Source organism: Muscardinus avellanarius (genome assembly GCF_963383645.1).
Source record: "Muscardinus avellanarius genome assembly, chromosome: 15".
Lineage (NCBI taxonomy): Eukaryota > Metazoa > Chordata > Mammalia > Rodentia > Gliridae > Muscardinus > Muscardinus avellanarius.
Genome location: NC_137801.1, coordinates 20,548,890 through 20,572,996, shown reverse-complemented (window position 1 = coordinate 20,572,996; position 24,107 = coordinate 20,548,890). Strand labels below are relative to the sequence as shown.

General features: G+C 47.3%; 1 protein-coding gene across 1 annotated transcript in view; it reads left to right on the top strand.

Annotated features, from left to right (window-relative positions):
* HADHA (hydroxyacyl-CoA dehydrogenase trifunctional multienzyme complex subunit alpha) overlaps positions 1 to 24,107 on the top strand; it is a gene marked incomplete at both ends in the record, with an annotated part of 42,842 nt that extends 18,735 nt beyond the window's left edge. The window contains 13 exons of the mRNA XM_080711176.1: positions 3,874 to 3,996; positions 4,603 to 4,721; positions 5,552 to 5,608; positions 6,842 to 6,951; positions 11,589 to 11,723; positions 14,474 to 14,645; positions 19,290 to 19,376; positions 20,893 to 21,033; positions 21,384 to 21,452; positions 22,089 to 22,284; positions 22,849 to 22,963; positions 23,735 to 23,880; positions 23,962 to 24,107. Of these exons, the coding sequence (XP_080567302.1) occupies positions 3,874 to 3,996; positions 4,603 to 4,721; positions 5,552 to 5,608; positions 6,842 to 6,951; positions 11,589 to 11,723; positions 14,474 to 14,645; positions 19,290 to 19,376; positions 20,893 to 21,033; positions 21,384 to 21,452; positions 22,089 to 22,284; positions 22,849 to 22,963; positions 23,735 to 23,880; positions 23,962 to 24,107 (1,616 nt within the window). The remainder of the gene's footprint in view (positions 1 to 3,873; positions 3,997 to 4,602; positions 4,722 to 5,551; positions 5,609 to 6,841; positions 6,952 to 11,588; positions 11,724 to 14,473; positions 14,646 to 19,289; positions 19,377 to 20,892; positions 21,034 to 21,383; positions 21,453 to 22,088; positions 22,285 to 22,848; positions 22,964 to 23,734; positions 23,881 to 23,961) is intronic.

The following is a 24,107-nucleotide window of genomic DNA, read 5'->3' as shown; positions in this document are numbered from 1 at the left end:
TTTTACTTGATTCATAATTTGGACATCAGAATTACAGAATTCAGCCAGGCGTGGTGGCACACACTTGTAATCCCAGCATTCAGGAGGCTGAGACAGAAGGATTGCGGTTCGCAGACAGCCTCAGCTACTTAGTGAGGCCCTCTGCAACTCAGTGAGACCCTGTTTCAAAATGAAGAAGAATAAAAAATAGGGCTGCGGGTGTAGCTCAGAGGTAGAAGATTCACCCCCTGGGTTCCATTCCCATTACCACACACACAAAAAAAGTACAGAAATATATGTGTGTGTGTGTGTGTGTGTGTGTATAGAGAGAGATATAGATATAGATATATAGATATAGTTGGGGGGTATTAGGGGTTGAACCCAAAGGCATTCTACCCCTGAGCTACATCCCAAGTCCAATTTTACTTTTTATTTTGAAAAGGAGTCTCACAGCTAGGCATGAAGGTACAGGCCTATAATCCTAGTACTTGGGATGCTGAATCAGGGGAATCACAGGTTCGAGGACAGTCTCAGCAACCTTGCTAGACCTTGTTTCAAAACAAAAATAAGAATGCCCCTGGTTCAATCCCCAGTACCCCAAAAATAAGAGAAAGAAAGAAAAGAGGTCTTGCTAAGTTGCTGAGGCTGGCATTGAACATGCTCCTGTGTCAGCTGCCAAGTACCAGGACTACAGGTGTGGCCACCACACCTGGTGACGTGTCTTAATAATATAATAAACCTGTATGAAACAGCCAGCCTGAGAGTGTTAATAATAAATGACACACACTTGCGCGCTGCTGCTTCCTCCGTACAGTTCTGTTAGGGATCAATCTACTCTTCTGAATTGTGTGTTCATCATCCTCAGCTGTTTTCTCCTAATGTGTAGCTTTTCTTTCCTTATTTATGAAAGAAATTCTTAATTTTAATGAAATCTTTTGTGGATCATGGTATTGGCATTATATCTTAAGAAATCTTTTTCTAACTCAGTATCTCAAAGATTTTTCTTTATGCTTTCCTCTGGAAGTTTCCTAATTTTAGCTCTTACATTTTGACCTGTGATCCATTTCAGGTTAACTTTTATATATGACATTGAGGTACGGATTCCTTTTTTCTTAATTTTTGCATATGAAGAGTCAAATGTCTTAGCGCCATTTATTGAGAAAACTGTTCTTCCTCAGTGAACTACCTATTATCCTTGGTCAAAATCAGCCGTCCCCATATGCTTGGGCCTATAATCTGGATTTCCTGTTCCTAGCTACCTGTCTTTGGCCGCGGGCCCTGCATCCTCCCTGGGCACCGTCTCTGCAGTCCCGCCAGGACTGTGGCGGCGCTTGGTGCTTTCGGTTTCCTGTTGCCTCGGTAGAGACAGTTTTAGTGGCTTTCACTTGGCCTATCCCGTTATGAGAGAGAGCCCTTACTCCCCAAGTCAAAGAACTACCGGAGGGTCCCCACGAGTTCCACAGTGCAGCTTTCAGTCGGCATCCGTGAAGAACCAGTGTCGAGTAACCCCGCAAAGCCTGGTCGCCTCCCTCTCGGCACAAATGACCCTGGGTGCCTTGGGGGAAGCCTGGGGAAGGATGCACAGCGGAGTCTCCCCAGCCTCCCTTCACTCGGGAGCCTCTGGGTCTGGGAACGGGCCCATCTCTAGGAAGTCACTGGGGGTCTTGATTCTTTGGTGATTCAGATTACTCTCTGTCTGCTAGACCTGGGTTCTTCTCCCTACACAGGGGAAGTTAAGACTGGCAGACTCCCCATCCGTTTCTTCCCTAAGGGCACCGTGGTCGCCTGGCCAGGGCCGTAGGTCGCCACAAGTCAGACTGTCTGGCTGTTGCTTTGGCTCCGCCAGTGGCACAGTAACCACCTTGGGTTGGCAGTCAAGTGCCACTACGTGGTCCCTGCCGCCCTGGGATCCCATTGTCGCCGTCGCATTTAGGGATTCCGCTGATGGTAGCAGCTTCCACTGTAATTTCTGACCGCAGGACTGTTGAGGGACGCTGGGCGTCCGCTCGCACCTTCTCACAGCAGTAGTGCCGGCGTCCTCGTCCTTACACGGCGGCTGAGCAGGTCCCGTGTGACGAGTCCACCTTCAGCCTGTGAACACCTTCCTCCACGGCGCGCCAGCCGCGCTCGCACGTCAGCCCATTTAATGCCGCCTGTTGCGTCTCGTCGCTTCTCTGCTCCTTGGTTCTTCCTGCTGCCCGTTGGATTGGTCCTTTTCATGCTCATTACTGGCCCTTTTCTTGCTTTTCCTCTTTAATGGTTGCTCTAGGGATTTTAGTGTTCAGCTTTGATATATCACAGTCTATCTTCAAATGGCATATTATTTCACATGGACTTTTACATACATGTGAATTTCACATGTACATTTTAAGAATGTATTTCTTTTTTCTTCTTGTTCTTTTTGTGATACTGGGGACTGAATCAGGGGCAGCAGTATTGCAGTTTGCAGCCGTATTCTCACTGCATCTGCTAATGCTGTCTCTTGTTCTGTCTCTGGATCCCTTCCCTGGGCTGGCCGCCTCTGGCGGGGTGGTTTCCCCTGTCTTTTCGTGCCTCTTTGGTAGTTCTTGCTCTGGCCCCAGGTGGTTTCCTCGCATCTACAAAACAGTACTTTGAGGAGTCCCCTGTAAGATCCGCCGGTGCCTGCCTCACGGGACTGCCTCAGCCTCCTGGCGGGAGGAGGCCGCCTCGCCACCTTGAGTCTGTACTTTTGCCATTCAGAAGTTTGAGCTTGCTTCTTTTTCTCCTTCCCCACACAGGACCAAAGTCTCAAGTGTCTTAAGGGTGGGATCGGCGTGTATTTTAGTTGGTTCCTCCCTCTCTTGGGATTTGGTTGCCTGAGTACCAGAATACTGCTTGAGGTTGCTCTAGACCCCAGCTGCAGACTTTAGATGAGAGCTGAGTGGAGGTCTCTCTTCACAGCACTGTGCATTTTTGTTAAGTGTGCGCATGCGTGCATTTCTGTGGTGGCTCTCAGGCCCTCGGGCCTGCTAAGCATACTCTCCACCACTGAGCCACCCCCAGCCCAAGCCTCACTCTTCTCTCCGGCTCCAAGAGGTTCAAAAGCTGACCAGGACCTTGAGTAGGATATCAGTTACACACTTGTTGCAGGTCCCCTTCTGCCTTGAAGTACTTTGTACGGAACATCATGACTGAAAGTTCTCGCTTAGAGAACACTGGAAACATTCCATGGGAACCGGCTTTGCACGCGGGCTCTTCTGGCTTCTGACCTGTGGTGTGTGCCCACAGAAACTCCTGGTTTCACTTTCCTCCAGTAGCATCCTCGTGTGACCAGGTCTGGGCTTCAGCCCATGCGCCAGAGCATCACATATCCTCCAAGAAGATGACCGGTTCCCCTAAGAGCAGCTCGTCCCTCTCTGGGACGTTAGTTAAAGCCCCCTCACGCAGCCAGTGTCTTTACAAATGGTAGAAGACATATGACATTGTACAGAAGTGGAGTCAGACTGAAAGGGTTTAGGACTATGTTTTGTTTTTGTTTTTATTTTTGTGTGTCCTGGGGATTGGAGCCAGGGGCATTCTACCTCTGAGCTACACCCCCTGGTCCTATTTTTATTTTTTAATTTCAAAATAGGGTCTCACTAAGTTGTTGCGACTGGCCTTGAACTTGCAATCCTCCTGTCCTAGCCTCCCAAGTATTGGGGTTACAGGTGTGAGCCACGCTGGCTTGAAACCTCGTTCTCTGAGCACGACGTTGCACCTTTGCGCGGTGTTGTCTCCCTCCTGTGTTCGCGTCCGTGGCTCTGGCCCTGCCGGCGCCTCGTCTGCAGGAGGGGCTGTGCTGGAGCCTTTGTCTTTGGCATGCCTAGGTTTTCGCCTGTCTGGGACTGATCTAAAGCCATTTGCATTCCAGTCTCCTGTGATCATTTTTTACAGGGCCAGGAATAAAAACTCCAGAGGAACGGACGATTGAGTACCTAGAAGAAGTTGCAGTCACTTTTGCCAGTGGAATAGCTGATAAGAAGATCTCTCTAAAGAAAAACAAGGGACTGATGGAAAGTGGGTATCGCTGTAAGGAACAGGGCGAAGCTTCTTCCTGGGCAGTTAGTTTAATTTGCTCTAGATTAAGAATGAGGACGAGGTGAACGCATTATTTACTGTAAGCATAAAGCCAGCCTTAAGGAGTGTCATAACTCTGCCATAGTGTCAATTTAAGGTAGCCAATTAAAACAATTTAAAGAAAAAAACTTACTGACTGGTATGGTGGTACATGCCTATAATCCCAGTACTTTGGAGGCTGAGACTTGAGGATCACATGTTCAAGGACAACCTCACCAAGTAGTGAAACTCATCAGCCTAGTGAGACTGTCTCAAAACAAAAAATAAAAAGGGCTGGGGGTGTAGCTGGGAGGTAGAATGCCCCTGGACTCAATCTCCAATACTTAAAAAAAAAAAAACTTTTTATTTTGGAAAAGTTTAAACATTAATGCAAAGTATAATACTTATCAACTAATTAAAGCATTTTTAGAACAGTGGTTGACACTTAGATCATGCATATCAGAGTAAAGAGCAGCACTTTCAGTAGCTAGAATTATTATATTTATATGGAGTTGAAGGGAGGGTGGGCTCTTTCCAGTAACATCTAAAAGCATTTTTACCTTACAGAACTGACAGGGTACGCCATGAGTATTCCATTTGTTAGGCAACAGATTTACAAAACAGTGGAAGAAAAAGTACGAAAACAGACCAGAGGCCTTTATCCTGCACCTCTGAAAATAATTGAGGTGAGTCTTGCCCTGTCCTCCCACCTTCTCGGGTTTTCTCCCCTGTGGAGGAGGACTCTTCCTTGCCATTATGGACCACAGGTGCCTGCACTAAAATTAATTTTGCTACTTTCCAAAATAAGAATACAGCAAGCTCTGACAACTCATGGAAGTAAAATCTTTGGGGAAAACAATGTTATACATATTCACTGGTTGATGAGTTTAAAGTGATTAGTAAGGAAGCAGGAAAGGACCCTAAGTCTTATCAGCAGAGAAAAGCCAGTAAAATATTGGACATTGAGCTGGTCGTGGTGGCGCACACTTGTCATCTCAGTACTTGGGAAGTTGAGACAAGAGGATTACAGGTTTGTGACCAGCCTCAGTTACTTAGTGAGGCACTCTGCAACTTAGTGAGATCCTGTTTCAAAATAAGTAATAAAAAAAAAAAAATAGGGCTGGGAATGTAGCTCAGAGGTAGAATGCCCCTGGGTTCCATTCCTACCAAAAAAAAAAAAGAAATTATATATATATATATATATGACATTGACTAAGGAGTAGTTGAAACCAAATGGATGGCTGTATTCTATCCTTAGACAAAACCACTGTCAGTACCAAGGACTTCTTCTTTGCTATAAATATAAAGAAGATGTGTCTGGGAATGGTGATGCGCCTGTGGTCCAGTACTGTGCCAGAACTTGGGGGCTGAGACAGGGACTCAGTCCTGCTCTTCTTCATAAATCCGGGCTCATTGAGGCCTTTGAAAGCTAACAGCACTGGCAGTTTTCTCGTAAGCATTATCATGCACCTCACCAGTCTGGTCCAACACTGAACAAGTGCTTTCTGTGTTGTAGGTTGTAAAGACTGGACTTGAGCAAGGGAGCGATGCTGGTTATCTTGCTGAATCACAGGTAAAATTTTCTTCCGGTTTTTTATTATAACAGAAAAACCAAAGATCCAAAAGCATTCGAGTTGAAAAAAAAATGCCCCAAAGCCTAATCAGGATTTTTCTTCTTCCTGTGGTTCCCATTCTTGTGATTAATCTCAGTGAACAAGCAGCTGCTGAGAGGACGCTGGTGGCCTGCAGCTGTGTGGACCTGCTCTCAGTAATGAGGCCCCGACTGGGAAGAGCAGGAGCAGAGTAGCATCTTTTCAAACTTTATCACTTGGGTGGTTTCTTTTTCACAGCTGATTTTGTTGTAGCAAATGAATACTTTTATAGATTCCGAGAGAGCCCGGCGTGGTGGCACAAACTTAGAATCCCAGCACTTGGGAGGATGAGACGATAGGATTGCAAGTTCGCAGCCAGCCTCAGCCACTTAGTGAGGCCCTCTGCAACTCGGTGAAACCCCATTTCAAAATAAAGAATACACCGGGCGTGGTGGCACACGCTTGTAATCCCCGCGCTTGGGAGGCAGAGACAGGAGGATCGCGCAGGTTCAAAGCCAGTCGCGCTGGCTTAAGAGACCCTGTTTCCAAATAAAATATAAAATAGGTCTGGGAGTGTAGCCCGGAGGTAGAAGGGTTCCATCCCCAGTACCACCAATAAATAAATAAGTAAATAAATAAAAATTATAAAGAATACCAAAAAAAAAATAGGGCTAGGGATATAGCTCAGAGATAGAATGCCCTAGGATTTAATTCCCAATACCACACAAGCAAAGAATCCAAGAGCCTGGTTATATCAAAAACCCTTTTCCAAACAGTAGTCTCTTGCTCCAGATGAAAACAGTAAAGAAGCCGGGCATGGGGGCGCACACTTGTAATCCCAGCATTTGGGAGGCTGAGACCAGAGGATTGTGGTTCGCGGACAGCCTCAGCTACTTAGTGAGGCCCTCTGCAACTCAGCGAGACCCTGTTTCAAAATAAAGAATAAAAAATAGGGCTGGGGGGTGTAGCTCGGAGGTCAAATGCCTCTGGGTTCTATCCCAGACCCACCAAAAAGAAAGAAAGAAAGAAAGAAGACAGTAAAGAAAGACATGTTAGTGGGAGATAGACTTTTCCAGCACAGGCCTCACTGAGACCCAAGGGCCCCAAGGAACCCACACTGTGCATCGCCTCTGCTCTGTGGAGGACAGACCGAAGGGACCCGTGTCACCGAGGCTGCGAGCTTCCACCTTTTCTTGTTCTTTTTTACTTTGCAGAAATTTGGAGAGCTTGCACTGACCAGAGAATCAAAGGCCTTGGTGGGACTTTATCATGGCCAGGTCCTATGCAAAAAGAATAAATTTGGAGTTCCACAGAAGGATGTTAAGTAAGTCAAACACTGCTTAGGAAGCCCTTGTGAATTTATTTTACTTTGTGCAAAGTTTGAAGATGTCTTTGAAGAGCAACAGAATAGATGTGTCTGTGGGGGGTGGGTGACTGGGCATCAAACCCAGGGGCATGCTACCTCTGAGTTACACTCCCAACCCCATTTTATTTTTATTTTAAAACAGGGTCTCACTACTTGCTGAGGCTGTCCTCAAACTTGTGAACCTCCTGTCTTGGGCTCCCAAGTACTGGGATTACAAGCCTGTGCCACCATGCCCAGCTAGAACTTACTTTCTGTCTTAATTTGGTTGTGCCCTCAATCTCTTCTGTCCTGGGCTCATAGAGCCTTCATTCCTGGAAACATTTGACTTTCAAAGTTCTGCCTGTTTCTTCCGATGTCCTTCTAGTGACTCCTCTGCAGAGCTCTCTTACCATATCGATGGCCCTAGAAGACTGGTTTAGGTCCCCCTTGCTGAACCAAATACATGCAGTGTGTACTGTTCAGTGGTCTGTTTCACTCTGACCTTGTATGCCATAACTGGGAACTCACTTCTTCCTCATTAAAAAATGTGCCAGGTGTGGTGGCGCATGCCTGTAGTCCCAGTAGTTGGGAGGCTGAGACAGGAGGATCGCAGGATGAGGCCAGCCTAACAACATAGAAAGACCCTGTTTAAAAACAAAATAATTTTTAGCTGGGCCTGGTGGCACATGCTTGTAATCCCAGTACTTGGGAGGCTGAGATAGGAGGATTGCAGATTCTCAGTCAGCCTCAGCATCTTGGTGAGACTGTGTTTCAAAATAAAAGATAAAATAGGACTGGGGTATAGCTCAGAGAATGTCCCTGGGTTCAAAAAATTTCAATACCAAAAATAAAATTAAATGATTTTTTAAAAAAGGGCTGGGAGCTGTTTAGTGGTGCACACTTGTAATCCCAGCATTTGGGAGACAGGAGGATTGTGTAGGTTCAAAGCCAGCCTCAGCTACTTAGTGAGGCCTTTTGCAACTCAGTGAGACCCTGTTTCAAAATAAAGAATAAAAATTAGGGCTGGGGCTGTCACTCAGAGGTAGAATACCCCAGGGTTCCATCTCCAGTACTGCAAAATGAAATTAAATAAATAAATAAGTAAGTAAATAAATAGGGCTTGGAGCTGGGTGTGGTGGTACACGCTTATAATTCCAGTACTTGGGAGGCTGAGATGGAGGATCGTAGGTTTGTGGCCAGCCTCAGCTACTTAGCAAGCCCCTCTGCAACTTAGTGAGATCCTGTTTCAAAATAAAGAATAAAAATAGGGCTGGGGGTATAGCTCAGAGGTAGAATGCCCCTGGGTTCCATCCCCAGTACCACCAAAAAAAAAAAAAAAAAAAGAGCTGGAAATTCAGCATATTAGCACAGGCCTATAACTCCAGTACTTGGGAAGCTGAGACAGGAAGATCCCAGGTTCAAGGCTGGCCTCAGCAACTTAACCAGCCCCTGCTTCAAAATAAAACTTTAAGCCGGGCGTGGTGGTGCACACTTATAATCCCAGTACTTGGGAAGCGGAGACAGAAGGATGGCAGGTTCAAGTAGAGCCTCAGCAAGTAATGCTCATCAGTCTAGTAAGACCCTGTTTCAGAATAAAAACAAAATTGGACTGCAAGTGTAGCTCAGAGGTAGAAGCCCCTGGGTTCCATCCTCAGTCTCCCACACACACACATAAAAAAGTAAGTAAAATAAAAAGGGCTGGGAAGGCTGAGACAGGAGGAGGATTACAGGTTCACGGCCAGCCTCGGCTACTTAGTGAGGCCTTCTGCAACTTAGTGAGACCTCGTTTCAAAATAAAGAATGAAAAATAGGGCCGGGGGTGTATCTTAAGAGGTAAAAAGGCCCTGAGTTCAATTCCCAGTACCAAAAAAATAAATAAATGAGCATAAATCTAACCAGGCACTGTGGTGCACACCTGTAATCTCAGTACTTGGGAAACTGAGCCAGGAGGATTGTAGGCTGTAGGTAAGCCTCAGGAACTCAGACCTGTAGCAACTTAGTGAGACCCTCCCTGTTTCAGGTTCAGGACCAACCTCAGCAACTTAAATAGGGTTGGGAAAATAGCTCAGAGGTAGAATGCCCTTGGGTTCAATCCCCAATACTACCAAAAAAAAAAAAAGCCTCATTATACTTACTCGGGTCCTGTGCCCTTTTAGATACACACTAAGCGTGGAGATTGTATGTGCCTGCTTCGTGTCTTTCTCCTGAGAAGCCTGTTCCGTGTTCCACTGGCCTCACCACTTTTCAGCATCTTAGGTTTAATGTGGCCCTAAACTCAACTTCTAGCTCTAGCTTCTCAACCCTGAGAACCTGTTTGGTTGTCACCGCTGGGGAGGAAGGGATTATACTGCCATCTAGTGGTCAGAGGCGAGGGGTGCTGCTAAACAGGCTACAAGGCGCAGGACGCACCACAAGAATTAGCCAATCCAGAATGTCCGGCGCCCTGGGGGTGCGGGGGGCGCTCTGGGGACTGAACGCGGGCCTCTCACATGCCAGGCAGGTGCTCTGCTACGGAGCTGCACCCCAGCCCTAGAGCTGAGGTGGGGGACCCCTGTTCTAGCTTAATTACCGTGAGGGGTATAAAAGAAGCAGCTAAAGTTACCACTGCCTTCTTCCTTCAACTCATCTTGATGCTAAAAGCCGGGCGTCGTGGCGCAGGCTTGTAATCCCCGCGCTTGGGAGGCTGAGACAGGAGGATTGCACTGGTTCGAAGCCAGCCTCAGCTACTTAGTGAGGCTCTCAGCAACTTAGTGAGACCCTGTTTCCCGGAGGTAGAAAGCCTCCGGGCTCCACCCCCAGTACCACCAACTCACCTTGAAAGAGATTACAACCCAAAATAGAAGATAAAATGGGTGAGAAGACTGAGTGCTACAGATGTGGACTCCAGCCTTGAAGGCTGCTTTCCAAATAGAGTCTGAAATTCCGACCCAGCACACTGAGCAATCAGCATCACTCAGACCCAGTGTTTGTTGCATCTAACATTAGCAGCGCCTTTCATTTAACGAGTTGGACAAATTACTCACGTATTGCAATAAAATAATGATGACCTTTTACTTTTTGTTACTGAGATTGAACGAAGGGGTACTCTAGCACTGAGCCACATTCCTATCCCTTTTTATTTTTAAATAAAAATAAATCTAAGTAATACTTAAAATAAATGAATTATTTAAATATTAATCATTTGAAATATTGAATTAAAGTAAATAGTAACATTATTTATTAATAATTTAGCCAGGCATGGTGACACATGCTTGTAATCCCAGTACTTAAGAGGCTGAGACAGGAGGATCACAGTTTGCGGACAGCCTCAGCTACTTAAGTGAGGCCCTCTGCAACTCAGTGAGACCTGGTTTCAAAATAAAGAATAAAAATTATGGCAGGGGGTGTAGCTTGGAGGTTGAATGCCCCCCGGATTCCATCCTCAGACCCGCAAAAAAAAGAAAAGAAATAAAAATAAAATGGGGCTGGGGGTAGAGCTCAGAGGTAGAATGCCCCTGGGTTTAATTCCCAGTACCACAAAAAATAAATAATTTTAATTATTATTTAAGTAATAAATAATTGAAATGTTAAAAAATCATCTAAGTAAATTATTTTTAAGTAAAAGTAAAACTAAGTAGCCCAGGCTGAATGCTAACTTGTGATCCTCCTGCCTCAGCTTTCCAAGTATCTGGGATTACAGGCATGTTCCACCACCCCGGGCCATGGTGACCACTTAAAAATGCATCTGTCTTTGAAAAAGAAATGCATGTATCTGCCAGGCATGGTGACAAACACTTATAATCTCAATACTTGGAAGATGAGACAGTAAGATCACAAGTTCAAAGCTAGCTTCAGCAACTTGGTGCAAGACCCTTTTTCCAAATAAGAAATAAAATAGGTTTGGGGTGTAGCTTGAGTGTAGGATGTCTCTGAGTTCAATCCCCAGCACCAAGTTAAAAAAAAAGCACCTATTTAGCTGAGCATAGTGGTACATGCCTGACCATCAGCCATTTAGCACGACCCTTTTTCAAAGTAAAAGATAAAAAGGGCTAGGGGTATAGCTCAGTGATATAGCATCCCTGAATTTGATCTCCAGTACTACCAAAAAAAAAAAAAAACTATCTTCTTGGGAAGACCGATTTATTTTAGACCAAATAGATTTTTTTACATGTTGCTTTAAAAATCACTTATTAAAGTTATACTTATGCAGGTAGAAATTATATTTAAGCCAGGTGTGATGGCACATACTTATAATCCCAATATTTAGGCAGCTGAGACAGTAAGTAGTTGTAGGTTTGGAGCCCTTCCCAGCTTAGTGAGATCCTGTTTCAAAATAAAGAATAAAAAAACAGGGCTGGAAGTGTAGCCCAGAGGTAGAATGCTCCTGGGTTTAATCCCCAGTACCACAAAAACAAAAGAAAACAAAAAAAATTTTTTTTCAGAGGTAGAATGTCTCTGGGTTCAACACCCAGTACCACAAAAAGAAAGGAAGGAAAGTGGGAGGGGTGGGTTATATTTAAAGCATCGTATGGTTGTGCCTGCTTTTGTTGGTTTATTGGATGATAACTTGGGCAACCTCCTACTTTGACTGAAATGAGTAAATTATTTTCCCAAATTATTTCATCCTTCCCTTGTAGGCATCTGGCTATTCTCGGGGCAGGGCTGATGGGAGCTGGCATCGCTCAAGTCTCCGTGGATAAGGGGCTGAAGACTCTACTTAAAGATGCTACGGTAGCTGGGTTGGGCCGAGGACAGCAACAGGTGTTCAAAGGGTAAGCCTCACCCTTAGAATGGGGCTTTTTTGGTGGGAGGGGGGTTGTTTTGGTTGGGTGTTTGTTTGTCTGTTTTACCATCACAGATTCCTTTTTTCTGAACATAATGAGTATTAGAAACTCCATAGAAAAGCCCTGTTTCCTTTGATTTCTAGAAACACTAAATTCCTTCTTTCACCTTATTTTGTCATATCTGTCATAGACCTTTAACATCAAGGAATCTAGTCTTTGAGTACCAATAGAGACATTTTTTCTAGTAGATGTTTTTGTTTTTGTTTTTTGTCTTAGATCTTCCTCAGTGCCATTTATTTTACACTTTGATGTCAGACTAGAAATGCTCAGGGCTGCAGATTGCTGCAGTTGTAATGGCTGATGAGCCTTCGGTGCTGCTGAGAGGCCTGAGGTTAGGTGTGGGAGGTTCAGTAACGCCAGGACGAGTGCGGGGCCAGAATCAAGGCTCTTGGGTCTTGTCTTTCCTGGCTGTGGCAACGTGAAGCTGTTTCTGGCAAGTCTGTAACATCTGAGGATTCTCGGACTGTGTCTCTATTACCTCTGAATTAATAAAGGGCGACTGGCACTCTCCCCTCTCGCCCCAAACACGCTCTACCAGTTTGCAGAGGGGAGACGGAGTAGCAGCGTGGTCCACTTGGGGTTGGTTTCAGCACGTGTTCTGTTCAGACGTGATGGATGAGCTGGCTGCACTTACACATCTTGCTCATGACTTTTAGCTGAGTGAGCGTTTTTGTTCTAAGTGGATTGTGTAGGTTCAGCACATTATTATTCTTTGTCCGCAGAGGAGCACATCTGGTGCTACCGTAGTGCTAACCAGGACCTGACAGATTAGTCGTGCCGGCACAAGATTCTGACCCAAAACCAATGTCATAAGCTAGATAAGTAGCAGCATTGGTCTGATTCCAGCAAATAAATGTCCCCAAACGGTGTCTCATACAATCACCAAAATGAGAAGTTATTGCTCTAGAACCTCCTCTCCTGGCCTCTTCTAGATACAGCCATCTCAGGCGTCCTTCTCATCTCAGAAACCACAGGTTCTGGCAGGTGCCACTCACCACGCAGCTAATGTGGGGCACGTTTCCTGTCCCCGCTCAGAAATGGTTCCATTCGGCATTAGAATTGGAACAACCAGCCAGGTGTGGTGGTGCACACTTGTAATCCCAGTACTTGGAAGGCTGAGACAGGAAGATTGCAGGTTCACGGCCAGCCTGCGCTACTTAGTGAGACCCTATTTCAAAATAAAAAATTAAGCCAGGTGTAGTGGCGCATGCTTGTAATCCCAGCATTTGGGAGGCTGAGACCAGATTGCGGTTCGCGGACAGCCTCAGCTACTTAGTGAGGCCCTGTTTCAAAATAAAGAATAAAAAATCGGGCAGGGGTGTACCTCAGAGGTTGAAAGCCTCTAGGTTCCATCCCCAGACCCTCAAAAAAAATAATAATAATAATTTAAAAATAGGGCTGGAGGTGTACCTTGAAGGTAGAATACCCCTGGGTTCATTCCCAGTGCCAAAAAAATAAAAATTAGAACAACTGATAATGATTTGCATTCTGACAAGTCTTTTGCTTGCTGTCTGCTGTAGAGATTGTCAGAAACCAAAGAGGCTTAGCTAGGCATGGTGGCTAATAATAAAATAGGGCTGGGAGTGTAGCTCAGAGGTAAAATGCTCCTGAGTTCAATTTCCCAAGACTGCACACACACAAAAAAAAAAGTCTGGGGACGTAGCTCAAAGTTAAAACACTCCTGAGTTCAATCCACAGTACCTCCCAAAAGGAAAAGAAGCCAAGAGGCTCAAGCCAATACTTTTACGACCTTAATTGCATACTTCTTTAAATTTACCCGTGGCTTTAGTTATTCTTTTATTAAAGAAATTAGTGAATAGCGCTTAGCTTTATTCTTCATTCAGAGGAATACTCTAGATTATTTATTCTGAACGTATGATCAGGTTAAACCTAAGAAAGCCTGTTTCCCTTAGCAATAAAATATACTCAGTTGTATGGTGGTACACACATATAATCCCAGTATTTGGGATGCTAAGACAGAACAGGTTCGAGGCCTTCAGCAACTTAGTGAGACCCTTTTCAAAATAAAATAGGGCTGGGTGTAGTTCAGAACACCACCTAGGGTCAATCTCCAGTACCCCAACACACACAAATATATAAACGCACGCACATGTATATACTCAGTTAACTGAGTAGCAGAGATACATTTCAGCTCCCTCTGGGAGAGAAGCCTTGAGTTAATATTTTATGTGATGAGTGCAGCGTGCTAAGTGTGATGTGGCTTGAGCATAGAAGAAATCAAACTTGATCTCATCTCTGGAAGGTTACTGTCAGAGACCAACATAAAGTGCTATGTAAGCAAGTGTAACAACCGGGCGGTGCAGGTGGAGAATCAGCAGAACCCTTCTCACGTCCGAGTTATGACTCCTCTTGGCAAACTGAACTGCTGGATGAAGGGTACAGTTTATGTCACTTGGCTATTTAGAGGTATTTTGTAGTAGAAAACATGTGCACTGGGTCAGCCTGCCTTTGACTGCTTGTACCCTCCCTGAAGTAGCCATTTGACCACAAGCCCCCAAGACCCTCTTTGAGCAACTCAGCCCCCTCAAAATGGAGGTGATACAAAAGCTATCTCACAGGGTTGGTGAACGGCACACAGGGACTGTTGGCCTGTGGACACTCATTAAATACTAGTCTCCTTTTTCTCTCCTCTAAGACTGCTTTTTTTTTTTTCCTAGATTGAATGACAAAGTAAAGAAGAAGAGTCTAACATCCTTTGAAAGGGACTACATCTTCAGCAACTTGACGGGGCAGCTTGATTACCAGGATTTCGAAAAGGCCGACATGGTGATTGAAGCCGTTTTTGAGGACATCAATGTTAAGCACAAAGTGCTGAAGGAAGTGGAGGCGGTAAGCAGGGCCGACTCATGTGAAGCCTGTGGAGCGAGTGGCCGACGCTGAGGTGGGGTAGTTTGGTTTTTCTGAATTTTTTTGAAATACAGATACAGAATTTGGGGGGGGGGGTTGAAAGAAAAGTAGGAGACTCATGGTTCTAATAGAACTACTCATTTCCAAATCTAAGTTTTTATGTGAAATCATGGATACTGTATGTTAAAAAAGTCAGATCTCAGTCTTGAGGGAAGACAATGAAGTAGCGTGTTAAGCTAAGCACAGGGCTCATAGCCCAGTCCCAGGAGGGAAACGAGTCACTCAGACATACGACCAGCCCCGTGCGGCACAGTTACTGTCTTGAGTTGTTGTTTTTTGGTTGGCTGCAAGTCTTCACCAAATGTCTTCAAGTCCAGGCAGCAAAGGGATAAGGGGGAAGTGTTTCTCTAGGCCAGATTCAGGTGCTTGTTTGTAGAAATGCCGCTTTGGTCCAGTTCTTGAGATAGGACGACGTGAACAAAAGGCGTACTTGGAGTGTGTGGCATGAAGGAAGGGCCCAGAGGAGAAATGGCGGCGATCCAGGCAGGAGCAGGACCACGGCTAGAGCGGCTTCAGCCGGGGAAGCGGACTGTGGCTTAGGAAACAGCACAGTGCCGCGGTGACTCGGCAGCAGGCCGGGCGTTGCCGGTTCTGATGTTATGAAGCAGCAGCGCTCCTGAGATGCCCCCTCTGGGTGGGCACGGTCCCTGCCCACCAGAGACCGAGCCAAGGAGATATGCCAAGCTGCTCTGTTGGAGACAGGGTTTTACTTGTAAGATGCACATTCCAAAAGCTTGTCTTTAGGGAAAGTGTAATACTAGATTGAGCAGAGGGAAAAAAATCAGAGGAGCTGGGTAGATTGTGTCCTCTCTGTGCTAGATGGTGTCTCGGCTTAGAGACTTACATGAGACTTCTGGGGCTGGGAGGGCGCCGCCCAGCCAGAGGCAGGCAGAGTCTCTCCCCACGGCGAGGCAGAGTGAAGGGTTCTCACCACCAGGACACGGTGCTCGCTTTTGCAGAATCTACATGCAGGCATATCCAAACGGAGAAAAGCGTGTTAGGGCACACGTGTTAGGGTCAAGGAGAAGAGAGAAAGTGTCAGAGCAGGAACAGGTCAAGGAGACAAGCTTGTAAGGGAGGGAAGAGGCAGGCAGGGCCAGGGGCATAGAGGAGGAGAGCCCAGCGCCTGCGCGGGGAGGCCCGGGGAGGAAGGAGAGTTGATTCATGAGATACCAGCCTCTGGTGAAAAGATTGGTACTACAGGGAAAATCCAGAAGGTTATGCATGTTGTGGTTGTTGATATAAATAGTCCAGGAAGTTTATTCAGAACATATGGAAGAATGAAGTCCAGAATAGATCTGCTTTTTGGAAAATCCAGGAATTTTAGGTGAAAGACCTTGAGGAGAGCATCAAGGCCGTCCTCCTATCTGTCCTGTGCTTGCTTGCTTTTTTTTTCAGTACTGGGGATGGAACCCAGGGGAATTCTACCTCTGAGCTACACTTCCAGCCCTATTTTAGTCTTTATTTTGAAATAGGGTCTCACTAAGTTGCTGAGAGCCTCACTAAGTAGATGAGGTTGGCCACGAACCTGCGATTCTCCTGTATGTCTCCTGTCTCATCCTTCCAAATGCTGGGATTACAAGTGTGCACCACCAGGCCCAGCAGCCTGTGCTTTCTTTATAAAAAAAAAAAAAAACAAAAAAAAAAACTTAAAACTGAATCTACTAATAGTATTTCAAGAATTTAAAAATTATTGCTATTAGCCAGGAATAGTGGTACACGCCTATCATCCTAGTACTTTGGAGGCTGAGCAGGAGGATTGCAGGTTTGAGGCCCTCAGCAACTTAGTGAGACCCTGTTTCAAAAGGAAAATAAGCTGGGTGTGCTGGCGCACACTTGTAATCCCAGTACTTGGGAGGCTGAGACAGTAGGATCACAGATTTGAGGCTAGCCCAGCAATTTAGGGAGGCCTTCAGCAACATAGTGAGACCATTCCCCAATTAAAAATAAAATAGGTCTGAGAGTATATCCCAGAGGCAGAAGGCCCTGGGTTCTATCCCAGCACCACAGAAAATAATAAAATAAAATAAAATAGGACTGGTGGCATAGGTTAGAGGTGAGGTACAATGCCCCTGGGTTCAATCCTCTATACCATACACACACACACACACACACACACACAAATAAATATATATATATATTACTAGTGTGATGATACACGCCTGTAATCCCAGTACTTGCAAGGCTGAGACAAGATGATCAAAGGTTCAAGGACAGTGCTCAACTTCACAAGACCCTGTTTCAAAATTTCAAAAGAGCTGGGCATTGTGGCACACACTTATAATCCTAGTACTTGAGAGGCTGAGATAGGAGGATCGCAGGTTCGCGGCCAGCCTCAGCTACTTAGTGAGGCCTCAGCAACTTAGACCCTGTTTCAAAAAAGACTAAAAGCCGGGCGTGGTGGCGCACGCTTGTAATTCCAGCATTTGGGAGGCTGAGACAGGAAGATTGCAGTTCTCGGCCAGCCTCAGCTAGTTAGTGAGGTCCTTTGCAACTCAGTGAGACCCTGTTTTAAAATAAAGAATAAAAAATAGGGCTGGGGATGTAGCTCAGAGGTAGAATGCCTCTGGGTTGACTCCCCAGTACTGCAAAAATAAATAAATAATAGGGCTAAATGTGTCCTCAGAGGTAGAATGCCCCTGGGTTCAATCTCTACTACCACACACAAGATAGATAGATAGATAGATAGATAGATAGATAGATAGATAGATAGGCAGGCAGGGGGTATAGCTCAATGATAGAGTGCCTCTGGTTTAGTCCCCAAAAAAATTATTTTTAATTATCTTTTCTTAGCTAGTTGTGGTGGCGCACACTTGTAATCCCAGCATTTGGGAGATTGAGATAGGAGGATCATGGCTTGAGGGCAGTCTCAGCTACTTCGTGGGCCCTTTGCAACTCATTGAGACCCAGTTTCAAAATAAAGAATTTTTTAAAAAAATAGACTGGGGTTGTAGCTTGGAGATAGAATGCCCCTAGGTTCTCTCTCTAGTACCACATATACACACAAAATCATAGAACTAAACAAGCCCACTCCTCTGTCATTCTTTTTTTTTTTTTTTCTTTTCCCCTTGTGGTGCTGGGGATTGAACCTGGAGGCATTTTAACTCTGAGCTCCAGCTCCAGCCCTATTTTATTTTTTATTTGGAAACAGGATTTTGCTAAGTTGTTGAGAGCCTCACTAAGTTGCTGAGGCTGGCTTTGAACCTGTGATTCTCCTGTCTCAGCCTCCCAAGAACTGGAATTACAGGCGTGTACCATGAACCCAGGAGTATTCTACTTCTAACACCGCCCAGCCCTGTTTTATTTCCTATTTTGAAGCAGGGTCTCGCTGAGCTGCAGAGGGCTTCACTTAGATGGCAAGGCTGCTCACAAACCTGCAGTCCTTTCTCGGCCTCCCAGGTATAGAGGTTACAAGCATACAACACCACGCCCATCTTTTCTTTTTAAACAAAATCTTAATGCATAGCTGGGCATCTTGGTGCATGCCTATAATCCCAGTACTTTGGAGACTGAGACAGAAAGATCACAGGTTCAAGGCTAGCCTCAGCAGCTTACTTAGTGAGACCGTTTCAAAATAAAAATTAAAAAATTAGCCAGGCGTGTTGGTGCATGCTTGTAATCCCAGCATTTGGGAGGCTGAGACAGGAGGATCGTGGTTTGCGGGCAGCCTCAGCTACTTAGTGAGGCCCTTTGCAACTCAGCGAGACCCTGTTTCAAAGCAAAGAATAAAAAATAGGGCTGAAGGTGTAGCTTATGTCCCTGGTTCAATCCCCAGTACTGAAAAAAAAAGAAAGATCTCAGTGCATCTGTCATTATTGGTCTTATTTTTAAAGCTCTGGTGTGCTGACTGGTTCTTCAACCTTGATTCCCATCTCTGATGTTTGGATTATGGCTATTCAGATGTATGCACAGCTAACAGGTGTGCCGTCCCTGTTTTTTACCCACACATCTGAACAAATGTGTGAGGGAGGTGTAGCCAAGGACAGAGTGCCACTGTGACTCCGTGCTGTCTCGAAATGGGTGAGACTTGATTCGAGGCCATCTTTTCAGTGTTTATACCCAGCCCCTTCAAAAGCATCTGATTTATCCAACCCAGGTCAGGATCAGGTGACTTGCTTTATATTCCTTTTTTTTTTTTTTCAATACTAGAGATTGAACCCTGGGGTGTTCTACCTTTGAACTATATCCGCCAGCCCTATTTTATTTTTTTACTTTGAAACAGGGTCTCACTAAATTGCAGAGGGCCTTACTAAGTTGCTGGAGCTGGCCTCAAACCTGTGATCCTCCTGTTTTAGCCTCCCAAGTATTAGGATTACAAATTTCAAGCATGGGCCACGATGCTCGGCTTCAGGTAACCTAGGATAGGGGGGCTGAACAGGAAAATGAACGAAGTCAGTACATTCCCCAGGACAAAAGCTCTGAGGTGATCCCTAATGGGCCCTGTGAGCGCTGTGCGCTGGGGCCTTGGGGAGGGGCGGGCTGGGCCGCACATCGCTGAGCGGCTGCGCGTCCCCCTGGGCATCTCCCAGGCCTGCGTGACACATTCTGAAATGCTTTTCCCTGCAGGTGATTCCAGAACACTGTATCTTTGCCAGTAACACATCTGCTCTCCCAATCAATCAAATCGCCACCGTCAGCAAACGACCAGAGAAGGTAAAGTGAACGGAGACGAACCGTGACATGCATTGCTGTGTCCGGTGCTCTGACAGCCTGGAACAGGAGGGGATGGGTGACTCCAAAGGCTAGGCCGCGACCCGTGTGAGGTGTGGGATGAGCACAGCCGAGCGCACTTTTATAGGTGATCCCATCCCTAACAGGTATCGTTGAAATTTAAACATAAAACCAACCTGAAGAATGGGCCCTAAAACAAGATGGAATGCTCCAAAAATATCCATTCAGCTACAGCGCAGGCTGGTGGCTCTTTGGGACAGGCTTGGATCCAGCCGCACATTCCAGAAGGGGGGAGCGGGTTGTGTCCACCTTCTACCCAGAACATGCAGGGGCTACACGTTTAGGGACGATTTGGAATGGTGCCTAGAAAGTTACTGTTATCAAGCCGGGCATGGTGGCACACACTTGTAATAAAGAATAAAAAATTGGGCAGGGGGTGTAGCTCAGAGGTCAAATGCCTCTGGGTTCCATCCCCAGACCCGCAAAAAAAAAAAAAAAAGTTACCGTTATCCAACCAGAGAAGGCAAATGAAAGTACAGCCATTCAAGAAGAAATAAAACAGCTCAGTTCTCTGGAAGAGGTCAGCTGCCCTGCTAGCCAGAACAGCCCACAGCAGGCAGGTAATGCAAAGGCCTCATTAGTCCACGAAACACTAACGCCTGCTGCTTCCTGCTCTGCCGCGTACTAGGTCCAGGCGGGGCTGAGGGAGTCGCTGAGGGCTGGCGGGAGAAGTAGCCGCTGATAGGGACCCAATGGCGCGACCCCGAGGGAAGGCACCGAAACTATGGCAAGGCTAGCACTGACCGTGCAGTTGGACCGTCTGGCCGGTCCCGCCGCTCCGAGCACCTCTGTAGCACTTCAAATGAGCGCAGAACCCGCCGCCGCCCTCGCTGAGCTCTCCTCCCCGGGCGCTCGGGCCCAGCCTCCAGGTGGCGCGGGCAGCTCTTCTCACCTGCTCGCCTTATGTCTCCATGGCAAAGGAAAGCCACAGGGCACGGGTAGGCGCTGACCATCTCAGCCCGCGATCCAGGATGAGTGGTCACCTGTCGTAACTTTCTGAATACAAGCCAAATGTATTTCGCTTGAGGTAGTAATTACAGTTTCCAGAACTCATTGAACAGAACGCTTAGGATCTGCCTTTTATTATATGTAATTTATACATCAATAAAGGCTAATTCCTTTAGCTCAGGTCACTGAATCTGAATCAGGTCCTAAGTATTTTAGACCTAAATAAAAGAATAGCTCGGGGTTAAAACAGCTTTTGGATTGCTTAGTTTACATAACAGTTGTGCTGTGCTTCAGAGAGTGGCAAGTGGTCAGACGTCCAGGACGGGCAGACCTGTTACGGATGCTCCATGGAGCCAAAGCACTTGATCTCAGCAGTATTCCCCTATCACAGCTCCGTTCTCTCCGCTGTTTTTCTAACAAAAAAAAAAAAAGGGAAGGTAGCACGTCCCTCCTCGGCACCCGTAACTGTCGGCTTTTCTCGCCTTGCCAGGTGATTGGCATGCACTACTTCTCCCCTGTGGACAAGATGCAGCTGCTGGAGATCATCACAACCGAGAAAACATCCAAGGACACAACCGCGTCCGCTGTCGCGGTGGGTCTCAAGCAGGGCAAGGTCATCATTGTGGTCAAGGTAAGGAGCTGTACGACAGCAAGTGAGGCGGAAAGTTCTGGAAGCCGCTCACACCTCCAGGCCCACTTAAACTGTTCTGGGGCAAACAGCCCAGCTTCTGAGACACTGTCCCCTGGTGGCTTCTGGAATGCCTTCTCCTAGCCATTCCAGACCTTGAAGGTGACCATGAGCTGTCTGCTGTGCCAGACTGTCCCCGGATGGCTTCCACCGCAGTTTAATATTAAGGGTTCTCTCTGATATATTAAATCACTGTAATCCTTGAAATGTCATCTGGAAAAGGGAGGACGGTTTCGGACATGGGTAGTTTCAGCCAAAGTGGGGCAACGAGCTCACCTTCTCTCCCTCTGCAGGACGGGCCTGGCTTCTACACCACCAGGTGTCTGGCACCCATGATGTCTGAGGTCATGCGAATCCTACAGGTGGGTATCGCTCTGCGGAGTGTTTGAGCCTCTTCCACCCCTTCGCTCAGTCCTCCACACTGAAGACATCGAGATGAGGGACAGGCTACCCCAGATACGCCGGCTCTCCTCCCACAGGAAAGGGGAGTCATGGCGCTGAGGTGCACTAAAGGGGCAGAGCCTGCTGCGCGCCCAGCCGCCTCGCGCTCCAGCGAGCCAGAGTCCCTGAGCACCTGCACCACTGCCTCCCCAGAGCAGAGCCCGCCGGCTCGCTGCTGCCGCCTCTGTTTCTGCCCACAGATGCTGCCATGGCAGGGCAGGAGGGGGCCCTCTTCACTAGGCACATGCCCACCCCAGGACCCCGTGCTCCACACTTGCGCTGTCTCTTAGGCACAGTGCTCTTGGCCCTGTCGGCCATTTCATTTCCTTAGTATTAAGATTCAGGATTGCAAACAAGAAGAAAATGAACAGTTTGTTCCCCTCCAAACTTCCTTAACATGCTACAGATAAAGCCCAGACTTCCACCCCTGTGGTCCTGGGCCCGCCAGGAGGCCCACAGGGAAGGGTTAGACAGGGCTGTGCCTGGGCAGCGAGGGCAGACCGCTGTGGCGGATCCGAGGGGGCCTCGCCCTCAGCCCTGCTCACCTTCCTGTTCAGGAAGGCGTTGACCCGAAGAAGCTGGATTCCCTGACCACCAGCTTCGGCTTTCCTGTGGGTGCTGCCACCCTGGCGGACGAAGTAGGAGTAGACGTAGCACAGCACGTGGCGGAAGACCTGGGCAAAGCCTTCGGGGAGCGGTTTGGAGGTGGAAGCGTAGAACTGCTGAAACAGATGGTGTCCAAGGGCTTCCTGGGTGAGTGGCCATGAGGAAACGGGCCGGCACCATGAGTGACAGCTCACAGCAGCGACCCGAGACCAGAGAGTCGCAGAAGGCCCGTGGGGAAGAGTGCTTCCTAAACACGGAGTGTAGTTGTAGGAAACTTTTAAAATGATTCCATGAGCGTGTCCTCTGAGGCAAGGCCTGTAGATTGTGGCCTGAAGGCGGAGGGCGAGGCTTCTGGACGGTGCCACTCCAGGCCCAAGCTATCCCAGACGCTCGAGCATTTCCATCCTGCCCAGGGCCTCTCTACACCTGTGAAAGTAGCACAAAGCCATCACCAGGCCTCCGCTCCGGGACTGGTGTTGCACATCTGGACATTAAATTTCACCCAAGCAGCATTTCCATTCAAATACACAGATTTCCGAGTCCAGAAAGCACAGGATCTTCCTTCTCTGCTACTCTTGTGACAAAGGCCAACCCACGGGGTGAGCTGGGTGCAGGGAGGAGGCTGGAGCTTACCGCAGACCAGCAGAGGCGAGGATTCTCAGCCCTGCTCAGAGGACAAGTAGCAGCGCTGATCCTCCTTGTTTCTTTTAGGTCGAAAGTCTGGGAAGGGCTTTTACATCTATCAGGAGGGCTCGAAGAATAAGAGCTTGAATTCTGATGTGGACAGTATTTTGGCAAGTCTGAAGCTACCTGCTAACCCTGAGGTGTAAGTAAATTTAAGTTGCTGGTGGCATAAAGATGGAAATTTTTCTGGCAGCCTGAAGCTTCCCAGCCCTTCTTTCATTTTCTTTGTGATCACCTGAACAAAAAGAATGCTCCTGAAGCTGGCACAGGGCCCTGCACGACCCTCAGGCCTCAGTTGTGTGGGTAGAGCCGCCAGAGGCCCGCCCACTCCGGCCTGCCCTTTGAAGGCCCCAGAGAGCAGCAGAAAGGATGAATTCTCTCAGGCCCGTTGGCCCTCCAGCTTCCTCTCTTCTATTTTTCTACTTTTTCTTCCTTTTTTTTGTTTTTTTGTTTTTTTGGTACTAGGGATTGAACTCGGAGGCATTCTACCTCTAAGCTACACCCTCAGCCCTATTTTATTTTTTATTTTGAAGCAGTCTAAACTGCCTCATACCTGCCAACCTCCTGTCTCAGCCTCCCTATACTCAGATTACACACATGTGCCACCATGCCCAGCGCCAGCTCTTTATTATCATTTGTGATCCCTTGACCATCGATGATGTCAAGAAATAGATTATCCCCTCTGTGCCAGGCCCTCTTGTGGATGCTGTTTCATGTCAGATAGGGCAAGTAACACCCTTTTTTCCAAGGGAAAGGCTGGGCCTGCCTGCTAGGCCGCCTGCCTTCCCTGCGGAGTGGGAGGTTTGGTCCTGATTGGTCCCAGGGCTCCCCCGCACCCCCGTGCTTCACATTCTACACCCATCTCCTGCTTCCTGTCCCCCATTCTCTCCTCCAACTGTCTTCCTGTTGGCAGCTCCTCTGACGAAGATGTCCAATACCGCTTGGTGACGAGGTTCGTGAACGAGGCAGTCTTGTGCCTGCAGGAAGGCATCTTGGCCACGCCTGCAGAGGGAGACATCGGCGCGGTCTTCGGGCTCGGCTTCCCCCCTTGTCTCGGAGGTGGGTCTGCAGGTTGGACTCTGCACGCCTTGTCCCAGTGCTCGTTTCTGTCTCCTTCACCAAACTTGTTTCTCCATTCAGGGCCCTTCCGCTTTGTGGATCTGTATGGTGCCCAGAAGGTAGTGGACCGGCTCCGGAAGTATGAGGCTGTCTATGGAAAACAGTTCACACCATGCCAGCTGCTCCTTGACCATGCTAAAAGCCCTGGCAAGAAGTTCTACCAATGA